Source organism: Pituophis catenifer, unplaced genomic scaffold (genome assembly GCF_029215685.1).
Source record: "Pituophis catenifer annectens isolate HBS135680 unplaced genomic scaffold, rPitCat1.0.hap2 SCAF_1, whole genome shotgun sequence".
NCBI lineage: Eukaryota > Metazoa > Chordata > Lepidosauria > Squamata > Colubridae > Pituophis > Pituophis catenifer.
In genome coordinates this window covers 171,423,779-171,438,351 of record NW_027256881.1, presented here as the reverse complement: position 1 = coordinate 171,438,351, position 14,573 = coordinate 171,423,779, and the positions used below count along the sequence as shown (strand labels likewise).

Here is a 14,573-nt window from a genome sequence, read left to right as displayed (position 1 = left end):
TTTCTTACCAAAAAAGCAAATAAAACACAAGGATTATTCTAGATACACTAGAATACTATGAAACACATCCAGGAAAACAAATGGCACTAATCTTTTTAGATGCTCAGAAAGCTTTTGATAATGTAAGATGGCCATTTATGATACATTAATTAAATTATATGGATTTTGGAGAAAAATTTATGAATGTAATCAAGACGATGTACCATAAACAAACAACAAAAGTAATTGTAAATGGGGACTATACAGAGAATTTTAATATAAAGAAAGGCATAAGGCAAGGATGTCCACTATTGCATTTACTATTTATATTGATTTGGGAAGTCTTGAACAGGAACATCAGACAAGATTCAGAAATTAAAGAAATAGACATAAGAGTGGAAAGATATATACAAGCTTTTGCAGATGATCTGGTATTCATTACAGAAGAACCGTTGGAGAAAATTCCTAAACTATTAAAAAGGATAGATATGATGTGCCAGTGCCTGGAGGCTGTGAAGGCCTGGATGGGAGTCAACAGGCTCAGACTTAACCCAGACAAGACCGAAAGGCTGTGGGTATTGCCACCTAAAGACTATGTTGATTGTCCATCCTTGGTCCTGGGGGGGGGGGGGGGAGGAGAAAGTGTCCCCCTCAGAACGGGCTCGCAATCTGGGTGTCCTCCTAGACTCACAGCTAAGATTGGAACAACATCTGACAGCTGTGGCTAGGGGGACCTTTGCACAGGTTCGCCTGGTGCACCAATTGTGACCCTACTTGGATCAGGAGGCTCTCCTCACAGTCACTCATGCCCTTGTCACCTCACGATTGGATTATTGCAACGCGCTCTACATGGGGCTACCCTTGAAAAGTGTTCGGAGACTACAGTTGGTCCAGAATGCAGCCGCGCGAGCTATTGTGGGTGCACCTAGATACACCCACATTACACCAATTCTCCGTGAGCTGCACTGGCTCCCTATCGGTCTCCAGACGCAATTCAAGGTGTTGGTTATTACCTTTAAAGCCCTACATGGCTCAGGGCCAGGCTATCTTCGAGACCGCCTTCTACCGCATAGCTCCCAGCGACCGGTAAGATCCCACAGAGTTGGTCTCCTCTGGGTCCCGTCAGCTAAACAATGTCAGTTGGCGGGCCTGCGGGGGAGGGCCTTTGTGGCTGCCCCGGCTCTCTGGAACCAATTACCTCCTGAGGTCCGGACCACCCCCATCCTATTGGCCTTCTGGAAAGTGGTGAAGACCTGGCTTTTCCGGAAGGCCTGGGGCCGTTAATCTCGCTACGGCGATCTTGCGAGACCCGACCATGAAATGGAGTGTATGGGTTTTTAATGTTTTCTTTTAAAAAATTTTTACAGGATATTGTTCACATTGGTTTTTTTGTTTGTTTGTTTGTTTGTTTGTTTTTTGCTGTAAGCTGCCCAGAGTCCCTAGGGAGTTGGGCGGCATAGAAATGCGACGAATGAATGAATGAATGAATGAATGAATGAATGAATGAATAAATAAATAAATAAATGAAAGGTAACAGGACTGAAGATAAACAGAGAAAAAACTAAAGTTATAGTAAGAAAACCTCACACAAAAACGAAAAGAACTGGCAGAAAAAGTGAAATAGTTAAGAAAGTTAAATATCTGGGAATATACTTAACAGCAAGATATGCAATAATAAAAGAAGATAATTATATAAAATTATTTAACCAAATAAAATTAGATTTGTAAAAATGGAAAAATTTACATTATCAATGTTGGGAAGGATTGCTACTGTAAAAATGAGTATCCTAGCAAAACTATTTTTCCTGTTCCAAACAGTACCTATAAAAATTGAAAAGAAATTCTTTGATGATTTGAATACATTGCTCTTAAAATTTATTTGGCAAGGAAAAAAAGTTAGAATTAAATTGAAAATGTTACAAGAATCTAAAGAAAATTGAGGATTTGGACTACTAGATTGGCTCTTATATTACCAAGCATGTGTTATAACATGGCTAAAATAATGGATATCCCTCAGACACAAGAGACTGTTATATTTAGTTTAGAAGGACGTGATTTACAACTGGAATGGCACGCATTCTTATGGTATGAGAAGAATAAAATTCACAGATACTTTCAAAATCACTACATAAGAAACTCACTATTATCTTTATGGGAAAAAATAAAAGCTAAGATCTATTTGAGAATCCCAGAATGGCTCTCAACAATGGAAGTGTTTACAAATCCAAATCTGACGAAGTTTGAAAAAATTGTGACATATAAAGACATTTTGAAAACTGAATGGAAATTAAAATCTAAGCAAGATCTTGAAGATCAAGGTATTAAATTATCATGGTGGCCTCAATTGCAAAAACATTCTAGATAGGAGAAAGACATGATATGTATGGCTTTTATAAAAGATAAACAGCCTTTGATCGGATATTGTTGAATTCTGATGAAAAACTAAGAAAATATATAATTTCTTACTAAATTGGAAATGGAGGATGAACAAGTAAAAGACACAATGATACAGTGGGCAAAAAACTTTGGATATAATACAGAATTAGAGAAATGGCAAAATTTATGGGAAAGAAACTATAAATTAACTATGGCAAATTGTTATAAAGAAAACTTATATAAAATGTTTTATAGATGGCACTTACCACCTGCTAGGTTAGCTAAAATGTTTAAAAATATGTCTAGCAAATGTTGGAAAAGTAACCAAAAAACTGGCACATATTACCATATGTAGTGGACCTGTGCTAAAGCAAAAAAAATTTGGGGCAAAAATACATGTGGTTAGAAAAGATGATAGGAAAACATGTAGATTTTAAACCTGAACTTTTTCTATTAGGTATAGCACCAGAAAAATTTGATAAGCAAAATATATATTTAATATTGCATGTATTAACAGCAACAAGGATTATATTTGCACAATATTGGAAAAATGAAGAAATACCACAAAATGAAGTGATAATTAGGAAGATACTGGATTGTGCAGAAATGGACAGACTTACATTGAAGATTAAAAAGAAAGAAGATACAGAATATTATCAAATATAGAACCTATTCTACCAGTGGTTGGAAAAAAGGGGTGGAGATTAAGAATGTAGTCTATACTGCTAAGCAAATAAAATAACCCAGACAACACGATGTTTATTAAGCACTAACAAAATGTAAACAATAGAAAATTAATAAATAAACTTTTTTTTAAAAAAAGTTTCCTTTTGTTCAGTGATCTTACTTCCAATTACCGTATTTACCCCCCCCCCTAAAAGAGGCTGAATATTTGGGTGCATCTTATACTCTGAATGTAGCTTTTTTGAAGCTTTTTTTCAGCCCTAACAAGGTGCTAATGAGGCACTAGTGAGCAATCTTCCCAGCTTTGGCTAGTCCCTCGACTCCGCTGTGCTTTAACAAGGCACTAGCGAGTGAAGCAATCTCCATGCTTTGATCTGACTCTCAGCTGTTCTTCAGCTTTTTTTTCAGCCCTAACTAGGCGCTAGCCGAGTGAAGCGATCTCCACCCCCCACCCAGTGCTTTGCCTGCTTTTCTCATTGCTGCTTCCTCTCAGCTGTGCCTTAGAAGCTATTTCTTATCCCCAAGCAGGGGATAAAAAACCAGCAAACTAATGTGCTGAAGCTGACCAGACTAAGGACGCTAGCCAGAGAAATACCTTGTAGGCAGATTTTTTTTTCCTATTTTCCTCCCCAAAAACTAAGCTGCGTTTTATACTCTGGTGTGTCTTATACTCCAAAAAATACGGTAAGTGAGAATAAGGCAGCAGCCTATTGCTACTGCTCACATACCTATTTATCTGTGGGATAACAGCTTCAGTATGAGTAGCAATGCCAAACAAGTTATTTGATTTGATTTTGTGTCAAACAAAAGAAAAGTTTGGTTAAAAAAACTATTTTAAATTCTGGATTTAAATTTCTTCATATTTTCTAATGCAAAGGCCTCTTTTGTTACTTATTTGCTGCTCACAAGTTCCTGAGAAGAATAAAAAAGACATATGATCTATATATATATACCCAAAATAGTATTTTGTTTTGTAAGATGCCCAGAGTCTACTGGAGTGGGTAGCTATATTAAATTTGACATATAAAAAAATAAAAAATGTTGCATTGTAAATAAATAGTACATAAAGAAGAACTGATTTTCTTCAGTTAGATTATCTTTTCCAAATTATTTACCAATTAATGATTTCTAACACTTATAATTTTAATTTTAATTTTAATGTAAGCAGTTTGTGGGTAAAAGTGTAGTAAAGTATTTTTCATGACATAACTATGAGAATAGTATAGTTTTTGCCATTTTCTCAAAATTTTGATAATAAACATGTCCGGAGAGATTCAGGTATTTGTCCTACTATGAAATGTGGGAAATATGAATTTACATACTTGTAACAACTTTCTCAACCAAAGGCCGGCTTTCTCCGTTTGGCCCTTGGGCATAGACGCTAACCACATACTCAACTGTAGGTTGTAGTTCATCAATTGTGACTTCTGTTTGTTCTGCAATAAATAAAAATATATTTATAAATTGTCTTAGCTATTCAGTTGCCTATCAAGAAGAAAGACAACTAGTTCTAAATAAACCTAGGATAGGATAGAAACTGTTTCAGAGCAAAAGAAACAATTTAAACAGATTTCACAGTCACAAATATTTTGACAATGTAAATGTAGAAATACTTTTCTCTAGAAATAGTCCATGGTATCCATTGTTTCAGTGTTTTTAAAAACAGATCGTCATCAGAAGTTTTAATCATGTGTAAATTACATGTTTAATAAGACCTACATTTTTGGCAACCATTCTTTTAGCAAGTGTTGCAACAGCTATTCCTGTTTTAGAACAACATCTCAAAATCTGACGTAGGGAAGTTTTATAATCTATGACTTCAGTTCTTATGACCCTTAGATAGATGGTAGCAGCTGCTAGTATTCAAAGTTTCAAATATAGTAAGACATATTTCCTTTTTTTTTCCTTTAAAGAATGGTCCCCATGCCTAACATGAATTGCTTTTTAAATACTCTAGAAAGAGATTCAAAGGTTATTTGTTACCTGTGATACAGTCTTCATGCTAAGCAACCTATTTATTTATTGGATCAACTGCATCTGCTTGATTTGCCATAATATGCTAAGTCAAAACCACCACAATTTTCTCAAATGCTGGTCAATGTGGTTGTGTATAATCAAAGGCTATGGGTTCAAACAAACCAAACAGCTATCATCATCTCAAAAAATGCAAAGTAGAATGATTATGACATAATTATGACATAATTATGACATACAACATAATTATTAATATCTTTATATTCAAATATAAATATTTAAATATTTGAATATCTTTATATTCAAATATTCAAAATGCCTTTATAAAGAGATACTAATTTCTTCTAACACTGGGGGCATGAGGATAACTCAAAAATTCATGGGCTGCCACATTTTATATTCCACAGGAGACCTTCCTCTACATCAGCGGTTCTCAACCTGGGGGTCGTGACCTCTTTGGGGGTCGAACGGCCATTTCACAGGGGTCGCCAAAGCCCTCTCTCGCCCCCCCGATGCCTTCACTCACCCTCACTCTCTGCTCTGTTGGATCGCCGGCGGTTCGCTTATCCCGCCCACCCCCAATCTATTGCTGCCTCCTGAGTCCCAGCTGATGGCTAGAGGGAAAAAAACTGTTTAAATTCTTGCCGCGGGGCTTCAAAGCCTGCCCCTTGGCCCACCCCTCCGCACCACTATTTATTGCCAATAAATAGTGGTGGGCGAGGGGCGGGTGAGCCAGCAATTTAACAAATGGTTTGGTGTTTTTTTGTAATTTTATTGGCCCGCGGAGCTTCAGCATAGGCTAATTAGCCCTTGATTAGATCGGTTCCCGACTCTCAGCTGATTTGCTCTCCGCTGTTTTGCTCAGGGCTCTGCTGCTTGCTGGAGCAGATTTTTTCCCCCTAGCTATGCTGAAAAATGAAACTGAAAGTAAAGCAGGCTGTTGGCTTTGCTGTTCCTGCAAAAAAGGTAGGTGCAAACAATGGGAAATTTAGGGAAAAAGAGGAGAGTTCAAGATTTTAAAACACACACACACAAAAAGCTCTATTTAACTAGGGAATTGTAATAATTGAGATACTATTAATTGTATATTGTATTGAAAGCAGAAATGGTTAAGTTGTGGTTTGGAGGAATATATGGGGGAAATTATTTGGTTTATTATTATTGGTAAATATAATTAATTGATTTGTAAGAAATTGGATTGCATGGAAATAATTGGAATATTCATGTTCATATTGATTAATATACAAAAAAGGTAGTTATATAACTAATTGATTTATATTAAAATGTTGAATTTATATTAAACAAATGTAATATTACATAATTAACCAATGTGAGGATGGATATAAAAATAGATGACAATGGGAAGGGGTATAATATAGAATAGAAGGGAAAAATTGAATTTGATTAAGATTAGAGATGAGGATGAAGGGTAATATTGGTTTTTTACAAAAATAGATGAGAAATAAATATGGCAAAAAGGAAATATAGAAATTGTAAATTTAATTGGAATGACTAAACACTATTTAAATTTGTGAACCGGCCAAATACTCTGTTCAAAGAAAATACATTGTATGTTTGTATGTGTGTTTCTAATTATTGTTATTTATTCATATCTGTTCTCTTTTATTCTTTAAAGTTTAACAATTAATTCTTTACCTTAATATCTTTATATTTGTTTGGGGTTGGCTTTCTTCCCTTTCATCTTTTTTATTGCACAGCAATCTTTCTCCTCAAACCTACCACCTCTCTCTTTTCTTTCCTTCTTACTTTCTCTTCCTCCCCCTCTTCTTCTCCTCCCTACTTCCTCTTTCTTTCTCCTTCTCCTCCTCTCTTCCTCCCTCTCTTACCCTCACTCCTACTCTAATTTCCCTTCCCTTCCTTCATCCCTCTCTATTGCTGTATCCTTTTATGCATATGGACTACTCAGAGGGCTGAAAAAGTTATTTCTGACTGGTCCTTGCACTTTTGACCAGTCCTCAAACTTACGACTGTCCTCACATTTTACGTTTTTGCCCTATCTTGTCACCATGGTGAAGAGAAGCAGTTGTGAAATGAGTGACACGGTTGTTAAGAATGCTACAATGGGCATAAATGATGACCAGTCATAAGTGCGAAGACCGGTCAAAAGTGCGAGGACCTGTCAGAAATCACTTTTTTCAGCCCTATGGGTAGTCCTTTTGTGCACATGGACTACTCAGAGGGCTGAAAAAGTTATTTTTGACTGGTCCTCGCACTTTTGACCAGATCTCGAATTTACGACTATCCTCACATTTTACGTTTTTTGCCCTATCTTATCACCATGGTGAAAAGAAGCAGTTGTGAAATGAGTGACACAGTTGTTAAGAATGCTGCACGGGCATAAATGTGAGGATGGTCATAAGTGTGAGGATCAGTCAAAAGTGCGAGGATCTGTCAGAAATGACTTTTTTCAGCCCTCTGAGTAGTCCCTATACACATAGCCACGGCCACCCGGTCACATGACCAACTAGCCACGCCCACCCAGTCACATGACCTCCAAGCCACGCCCACAAAATAAGCCACACCCACAAAACCGGTAGTAAAAAAATTTAGAACCCACCCCTGGTTGGGGGTCACCACAACATGAGGAACTGTATTATTTATTTATTTATTTATTTATTAATCAAATTTCTATACCGCCCTACTCCCGAAGGACTCAGGGCGGTGAACAGCCAAGATAAAATACAGACAATACAAATATTAAAAATCCCTTAAAATTATTAAATATTTCGGCCGAAACACAGATTAAAACACCCAATTTATAAAAACACGAATTAAAAAATTTAAAATTTAAGAATTTAAAAGAGGGGAGTTAGGCCAGGCCAGCTTGCTGAAATAGAAAAGTTTTGAGAGCACGGCGAAACGTGCGCAGGTCCGGGATCTTCCGTATCTCTGGGGGGAGCTCGTTCCAGATGGTAGGTGCCCCCACAGAGAAGGCTCTCCCCCTGGGGGCCGCCAGTCGACACTGTTTGGCCGACGGCACCCTGAGGAGCCCCTCTCTATGGGAGCGTACTGGTCGGTGAGAGGCTATTGGTAGCAGAAGGCGGTCTCGTAGATACCCCGGTCCGATGCCATGGAGCGCTCTAAAGGTGGTAACCAAAACCTTGAAGCGCACCCGGAAGACCACCGGGAGCCAGTGCAGCTCGCGCAGGAGGGGGGTCACATGGGAGCGCCACGTCGCTCCCATAACCACCCGCGCGGCCGCATTCTGGACCAGCTGGAGCCTCCGGGTGCTCCTCAAGGGGAGCCCCATGTAGAGAGCATTGCAGTAGTCCAAGCGGGAAGTGACAAGAGCATGAGTGACCGTATTTAACGAGTCCCGATCCAGAAAGGGACGCAACTGGCGAATCAGGCGGACCTGATAAAAAGTCCCCCTGGCCACGGCCGTCATGTGCTCTTCTAAAGACAGCCGTGAGTCCAGGAGGACACCCAAGTTGCGAGCCCTCTCCGTGGGGGCCAGTGACTCGCCCCCAATAGTCAGTGATGGCACCAACTGACTATATCGGGATGTCGGAAACCACAGCCACTCGGTCTTGGATTAAAGGGTCGCGGCATTAGGAAGGTTGAGAACCAATGCTCTACATGTTAAGATCACAGTGGGTAGCTGTCAAGCTAATTTCTCTTCTCCCAAGTATATTTATATAGGATTTTATATTTACAGGGCCATGTAGCAACTACATTTTATTGTTTTATCAGTTCTCTTCTTTTTAACTTTTATCAGTTTTCTTCTCCTTTTTAATGTTTTTTAATATCTTAATCAAATCAAATTTTTATGGCCATTGACCAACATAAGTAATGTTTTAGTAATATTATATTCTACAGTAAATTTTGGTCTCTACGTAGGTATAAAACAGTACTTTGAAAGTACAGGATGACTTGCAGACCTTGATATCTTAAGAAGCAAGGAGAGAAAACAGCCACTCAGATAATTAGGTATAAGGTGGTTTGGGTTTTTAAAGGCTAATAATGCACCTTCAATTGCACTATGAAAAAATGGACAGAGTAGGTTTTTTTCAGCACAGCATTGTAACCTTTTGTCTAATGCTCTGATTATATGTCTAGTTCCCACAGTCTTCATCATTGGAAGTTTTTAGACAGTCCTAAAAAATAGTCCTACATAGATCATATTATATCATCTAATTACATTGTGATTAAGGCATCAACGACTGCATTGTAATCAGACCAGCTCAGGAATAAATTATAATATGCAAGCATGTTCCTTACTACCGCCACAATTCAGAAATCTGACCCAGTTTTCTAATGATCAATTGCACCTCTCTCTCATCTCAGGGCATAATTCCAGTTTATTCATACTCATCCATTCCATTACCAAGCATCCATTCCATTACCAACTATCCAGGGAATTAAATGCTTCCACAGAGTTCCACATTAAATAGAAGTAGATCAGGGGGCTTTGGAATATAGTGGAATTTTACATCAACATTCTTCATGACAATGAAACAAGTAGCTTCATTAAATATAAACAACATAAGGGATAAAATGGGACTCTGTGGAAAGCCAATAGTAATCCCCCGGCAACATTATCAGGATGTCGCCCAATACTGCAAAACATCCCTCCCCCCAACATAGCTACTAATTCAGCACATCATCAAGATAACAAAAGAAAAATCTTGTTGAAGTACAATTACAAGTACCTTCACCAGAAATGAAATATTTAATATTGATTATGGCTTTCTAATTCTTGGCTGTCTCTCTTAAGCAGGAGAAAAGTCATATATCTACCAAGAAGACCTTGTTCACTTCCTGGAAGCAAATGTTTAAATCCTGATATGGCTGATTTAATTGAGAATTGAGTGAAATAGTAATGTCCATATTTGTATTTCCTCAAAATCTACAAACTGTAAAGAATCCAAAATTAAAAGCAGCTACTAAGGTGGTATTCTATGGCCTACCTCAAGATAAGCCAAAGAACAGATCTGAAAAGAATCATGTAAATTCCCCCAGCAAGTCTTTCCTTGAAAAGAAAAGAGATTCCACAAAAGATAAAAAAGAAAATCTGGTCTCTTCTGTGGCCAGAAAGCAGAGAAGTAAATGTTCTTCATTAATCCATGCCCATGGAATAAAATTCCACGGTAGTACACCATTGATCCCTTTTTGAGTTGAAATTTCTTCCATTTGTCATCCCTCTTAATTTATTACTCTTAGTTCCCCATGAAAACAAGTCTGGCTCAATTCTGCAAAGAAAAGAATGTGCTTAGAAGTAATAGGTTTACTAAAGTGGTGGCTTCTGTATTCTACAAACTAACCAGAGTTCTGATAATCACTCTAACTAGTAAAGCAGAAAGATCTCCAATCTTGCTGAGATTCAATCTAAAAACATTTCTTAGGTGGACCATGTGGTATTAATGGTATGATGCCAGTTTTTCCACAGATCTCAGCATCATCTTTCCAGTCTTCACAATTTCCTTCTCTTCCGCAAAACCTCCCAAAGACATAATAGACTATCATAATCTCACATTATACTTGCAAGTGAGTCAAATTAAAATTAGAGTTTCCTTACTTTCATTGAAATAATCAGATTGCATCCTGCTTCCTGTGATTTCTTTGTGCTTACCTGCAGAAAGAACTCTAGTTTTTGTGGGGCTATGGCCATCCTTGGGGGTAGCTGTCACTCTATAACCAGTCACTGGGGAAGAAGAAGGCTGCCACTGCACAGTAAGGCTGTTGTCTTGAACATCGGTAACTTGTAGCTGCGATGGTGTATCAACCTCTGCACATGAAAATGTAATTTTCGATGTTAGATTTTGTCCTTCAGGCTCCAGTGTTCTTAAATCCTAACATCATGTTGTTGTTGTTACCACCACCACCACTACCACCACCACCACCTTTGGTCAGGATGCCTCTTGGCGAAGCACAAAAAACATATTAAGGATCACAATTTCAATATAACAAGAATCAGTGAAGCACAAAATTAAGCTCATTAAAAATTATACAAGACTGCAATTTCAAAACAGAGAACTAGAAGTCAAAACTATTACTGCAATTATTCAATAAAACTGAAACCAAAGGAATACATAGCACCATGTTACTCTGTATTAATTCCTGGTTATATCAACTGAATCTTCCTACCAATTTAAAATACTCAGGATGCCCCACTATGAGAGTTATGCAGAAAGCTAATATAGAGAACAAATGTTATTTAATAAAGTTCTTTTTCAAATCCCTTATGGCAGCTGTGCAAAGGTTGAGATGCCATCTTAAGATGTATTGTTATTATTAACCATTATTTATAAATATTAAAATTAACATACTAATTTTTCTTTTGTGTTTTAGTTAATGCTTTTTTGTACATTTTATACAGTTTATTTCCATATATTTCCAGATACTAGAAAAACATCAACAATGGAATACTGATGCTGATTTACAAGTTTCCTCAATATTTTTTTTTAAATTTGTTTATAGTGTTACCTTACTCATTACCTTTCTTGGCAACTGGTTCTACTAAAGTTTACCATTAGGAACCCTTATCATCCTTGTTGCATCTTCTACTTTTCTACGTATCTCTCTTAGGTGCCTATTTCAATTTCTTTGTATCCTTTCAAATGATAGTGAAACTTTGAAAAATTAAAGTATAATCCCTATCCAGGCCGGACCGAAACTGGTGTACCAGTAACCGTTCAGGCCACGACCGAAGTCTCCCCGCTAACATCCTGAAGTCCTTGACGTATTCTGTTGCCTTTCGTGATAATAATCTTATAATCTTATAATCTCTCAGCTCTCTCGCCATCACCCGAAGTCGGAAATAAGCCACGCTGCAATCAATGCTTTTTGAAGCAGGGAAACGGTTTATTCAGCGTCCAAAGGTGGTGCAAATACTTGCTGAGTTCAAGTGAAGATAATACAAAGTCGGCGTTGGGCGGCGCCACCACTCAACGCACTTTAAATAAGCGCGCCCACCACCTCCCTTCCGGGCCCCTCCTTGCCGGCACGCCCCACTCAAGAGCGGCAACGCGCAGCAGCTGTTCAACGCCCTACCGCGGCCGCAGGGTGACCGTCCGCCTACCGTCCCTAACACCCCCTCCACCAATCCGTGCTTAGAACAAATTAACCCAACTTCCACCCCCATTGCCTCGTCGTGTTGCTTCCGCGTCTGCAGGAGGATTCGTCGGCAACGTGTCGAGTTTGGGATCTCGACAGGCGGCTCCCCCTACCAGGGGTCCACCTGTAAAACATAAGGTAAAATTTAACATGGAGTCATGTTATTGCTGTCACATTGTTTCCTGGTTTGTGGGGGTATTTTTTGTGATACCGTTTCAGTAACCTCTCAGCCTGAAGGCTTTCAACCCACGAGGCATCCTCCAGAGGGTAGCCTTTCCACCTCACTAGGTATTTTAGTTTTCCTCTACTTAGTTTCGAATCTAGGATTTCTACGATTTCATAATGGGAATCTGCTAACGGTCCTGGGCGGTCTGTATGGCTGCGCATACTGCCTGCTGGCTTTAATAAACTACTATGAAAGACTGGATGGATCTTACCCAGTAACGATGGTAACCTAACCTCAACAGTTACCGGATTTATAATTCTTACAACAGTAAAGGGCCCGAGGTATTTCGGACCTAGTTTTTTACTAGGTATTTGTAACTTGATATATTTAGTGGACACGTACACCTGGTCTCCTACACGAAACGGTTTGTGGTCTGTTCGTTTTCTGTCAGCGAACACTTTATACTCTTTTGCCGCTTTTTGTAACGCCTCCTTGATCTTTGGCCACTGAACTCCAATACGGATTCCCCACTCCCTAGGAGACACCCTTTCTTGCTCATCTGGTTCAAGTTCAGGGATTGCACTAAAGCCCCGACCATACACGATTTGAAACGGGGTAGCCCCAGTACTCCGGTGTACTGCATTGTTATATGCTACCTCAGCAAGTGGTATGAGCTCTGACCAATTGGACTGTTGATACAATACGTAACAACGTAGATATCTCTCTATCATAGCATTGGCCCTTTCTACAGCCCCATTGGTACTAGGGTGGTAAGCGGAGCTCAATCCTTGGGATGATCCTATCAACTCAACAAAGCCACGCCAAAAGCGCGCTGTGAACTGTACACCCCTGTCCGATATGATCCGTCGGGGTGTACCATGCAATCGATATATATGTCGCACGAACATCATAGCCAATTGTCTCGCACTCGGCAAGCCTTTACATGGAATAAAATGAGCCTGTTTAGAGAAGAGATCAACCACAGTCCATATAACTGTGTGGCCTTTACTATCAGGGAGGTCTACAATGAAATCCATCCCTATCTCTTCCCACAGTCTACTGGGTTTAGCGACTGGTTGTAAGAGACCAAGTGGCTTACCGGGTCTTGCCTTCGTTACAGCACATACATGACACTCTTTCACATATTTCTCTACTTCCTTACGCATACGAGGCCACCAGAACTGCGCCGAACAAGATGGAGGGTCTTTAAAAATCCAAAGTGTCCAGCGGTTTTGGAATCGTGACACCTGTTCAGCACGGTTGAGCGCAGGGATTGTGGTATATACAATTTAGACCCCATCCAAGCTAACCCATCACGCATGGTCACCATCGTTTTATGCTCAACTACCCAGGGGTCATTCTGCACTGCTTTTTTCAGTTCTATCGTCCACTCGAGTTTAGTTGGCTTATCACCCCCCCAGGCCATTTGTTGAGGTTGTGGAATGATTGCTTGTACTACATCCTCTCGCTTACTATCAAACTAAGGCATCCGGGACAATGCATCGGCTAAAAAATTCCTGCCACCTGGGACATACTTCAGGTCAAAATTAAATCGCTGGAAATACTGTGCCCAACGAACCTGTTTCGGCGACAGTTTCCTAGGGGTTTGCAAGGCCTCCAAGTTTTTATGGTCTGTCCAGACCTCAAATTTTTTGTTAGTGCCTTCTAGCAGATGCCGCCATGTCATTAAAGCCCATCTCACCGCAAATGCCTCTTTCTCCCAAACAGCCCAACCCCGTTCTGTGGGTGTCAATTTCCAGGATGTGTACGCACAAGGACATAGGGTTCCATCTGACACCCGTTGCAAAAGCACGGCCCCTACGGCTACGTCGCTAGCATCTGCTTGCACCACAAACCCTAATGAGGGATCCGGGTGTTTTAGTATGGGTTCTCTGGCGAATAATTCCTTTAACCGCTCGAACGACTGCTGACACTCCGTCGTCCATGGTAACAATTGTCCCGGTCTTACCTTACCCCCACCCAAATGCTTCGTTTTCAACAGATCTGTTAATGGGAGGGCCACCTGTGCAAACGACGGGATAAATTGCCGATAGAAATTGGCGAAACCAAGAAAGCTTTGTAATTGCTTTCTGGTTTTGGGTGCTTGCCACTCCAACACTGTCGAGACCTTTTTCGGATCCATCTCTACTCCTCGTGCTGAAATACGATACCCCAGATAATCCAATGTGGTGCGATGGAACTCGCATTTTGACAACTTTACAAAAAGCTTTGCCTCTAGTAACTTGGACAGGACTTTCCTCACTAGTTGGATATGCTCTTCCATCGTATCAGAATATATCAAAATATCATCCAAGTA

General features: G+C 39.5%; 1 protein-coding gene across 7 annotated transcripts in view; it reads right to left on the bottom strand.

The window, feature by feature from the left end:
- FN1 (fibronectin 1) overlaps nt 1-14,573 on the bottom strand; it is a 222,038-nt gene that overhangs the window by 61,050 nt on the left and 146,415 nt on the right. For all 7 annotated transcript variants that reach the window (XM_070933190.1, XM_070933183.1, XM_070933184.1 and 4 more), the window contains 2 exons: nt 10,607-10,762; nt 4,362-4,475 (listed from right to left, as the gene is read on the bottom strand). In XM_070933190.1, the coding sequence (XP_070789291.1) occupies nt 4,362-4,475; nt 10,607-10,762 (270 nt within the window). The remainder of the gene's footprint in view (nt 1-4,361; nt 4,476-10,606; nt 10,763-14,573) is intronic.